The 1,402-nt window shown below is 35.0% G+C and overlaps 1 protein-coding gene across 1 annotated transcript; it reads right to left on the bottom strand.

Annotated features, from left to right (window-relative positions):
* Nucleotides 1-392: 392 nt before the first annotated feature.
* LOC149238114 (actin-depolymerizing factor-like) lies at nucleotides 393-970 on the bottom strand. Its single transcript, XM_089366917.1, has 2 exons — nucleotides 696-970; nucleotides 393-543 (listed from the first exon to the last, which is right to left on the bottom strand). Exons 1-2 carry the CDS (start codon nucleotides 941-943, stop codon nucleotides 393-395), a joined length of 399 nt encoding a protein of 132 aa, XP_089223043.1. The 5' UTR covers nucleotides 944-970.
* Nucleotides 971-1,402: the final 432 nt, after the last annotated feature.

Raw genomic sequence — 1,402 nt, 5'->3', positions numbered from 1 at the left:
TATGCCAAAAATAACAACTAATATACAAAATTTAACTAGTGTTGTTATCGATTAAAGCACAAATATTATTAGTTCCTACCTTGGCTATCAGTCGATTTTCCTATTGACCGTTATTAGTTTAGCAATGACTAATCCAAATTATAATGTTTAATTTTAATAATAATTATTTTTTAAACATTTGATTGGGTCATAACTTTGAAGGTCTTATTGTAGAGTTTGTGTTTGTCATAATTTTTTGATGTAGTTGCAATATTTATGCATGATTTTTAACTATTTGTGCTATGAATTTTCATTGTTAAGGTTCATAATTAAAATCCTTGAAAATAGTCTAATAGAGATCATAAGTGAAACCTCTTCCACGTTAATCATAATAATGTAACAATAATTAGATATCATCTTGCCCGCTCTCTTATAACATCGATGCCCAACTCTGTGGGATCTGTTGCCTGCACTTCACGGTACACACCATCCAACTCGCTCCTAAACTTGTCCTTGGAGCTCGCATACACCATCTTGCTCCTCACCCTTGAAGGCTCAAGGGACCTGTAAATTTGTTTACGCATTTCAAAATCCATGTAATATATTTGAAAGAACATGTACAAAGAAAACCACCCTAAAATATTGCTAAAATAACCATTTCGTAATCAAATTTCTTATATTACGAGGAAATAAATTAATGACGCTGGCTTACTTACCAGGAAATGAAGAATATCTTGCTCTTTTGACAGTCGTCTACGGTGACAAAATCGAAGTCATAGACCGCGTATCTACACTGTGTCTCGGGAAGAGAAGCCCTAAAGCTATCATAATTTTCACCAGGGCCACCAAGTTTATCTACTGTGACCTCATTTTCTTTCTCGTCGATCTTGAATATTATGAAACGATATATCTTCTTCTTCTTCAGATCAAAGAATGTAGACTTGCATTCATCACTGACAGCCATCCCAGAACATGCACTCGCCTGCAAATATTCTAGATTTGTCAGAATTAAGAGAGAAAACCTTCCAAAAAACAGACCTACACCGAATTTGTTTCACCAAAACAGTGGACCTTTAAGCATTTAAAGGAAAATTAAAGCAAAGGCAGAATACTGACCATTTGGAAAAAAAAAAAGCCGATTCCTGTAAATTAAAGGCGCCGAGAACGTCTCAAAGCAGCAGAAAGGATAATTAAAGGTGTAGGCGGATAGTGAAGACTCTCAAATCCAATTGAATATCTCAAACAGCTGGATGCAAGCTCTGGCCCCGACAACTCCAAGGATTTATTGAAATGCGTTCAAGAAAATCAATGAATGCCGCGTACAGCAAGCTTGAATTCAATTTTTCAAATAGTAAATGGTAACATGCTTTTAACTCAATTTATATGGAAACGCTTTATATTGTTTGAGTCATTTGAATGCTGG

This window comes from Pinus tabuliformis, chromosome 8 (genome assembly GCF_031772625.1).
Source record: "Pinus tabuliformis cultivar Carrire ecotype Pingquan chromosome 8, CPIR1, whole genome shotgun sequence".
Lineage (NCBI taxonomy): Eukaryota > Viridiplantae > Streptophyta > Pinopsida > Pinales > Pinaceae > Pinus > Pinus tabuliformis.
Note: the sequence above shows the minus strand (reverse complement) of the source record. Positions and strands in the feature narration are given on the sequence as shown.

Excerpts from the sequence above, each read along its gene's own strand:
- LOC149238114 (XM_089366917.1), bottom strand. The coding sequence starts at position 943 with ATGGCTGTCAGTGATGAATGCAAGTCTACATTCTTTGATCTGAAGAAG. Across the intron at positions 544-695 it reads AAGATATTCTTCATTTCCTG|GTCCCTTGAGCCTTCAAGGG; the intron begins GTAAGTAAGCCA and ends ACAAATTTACAG.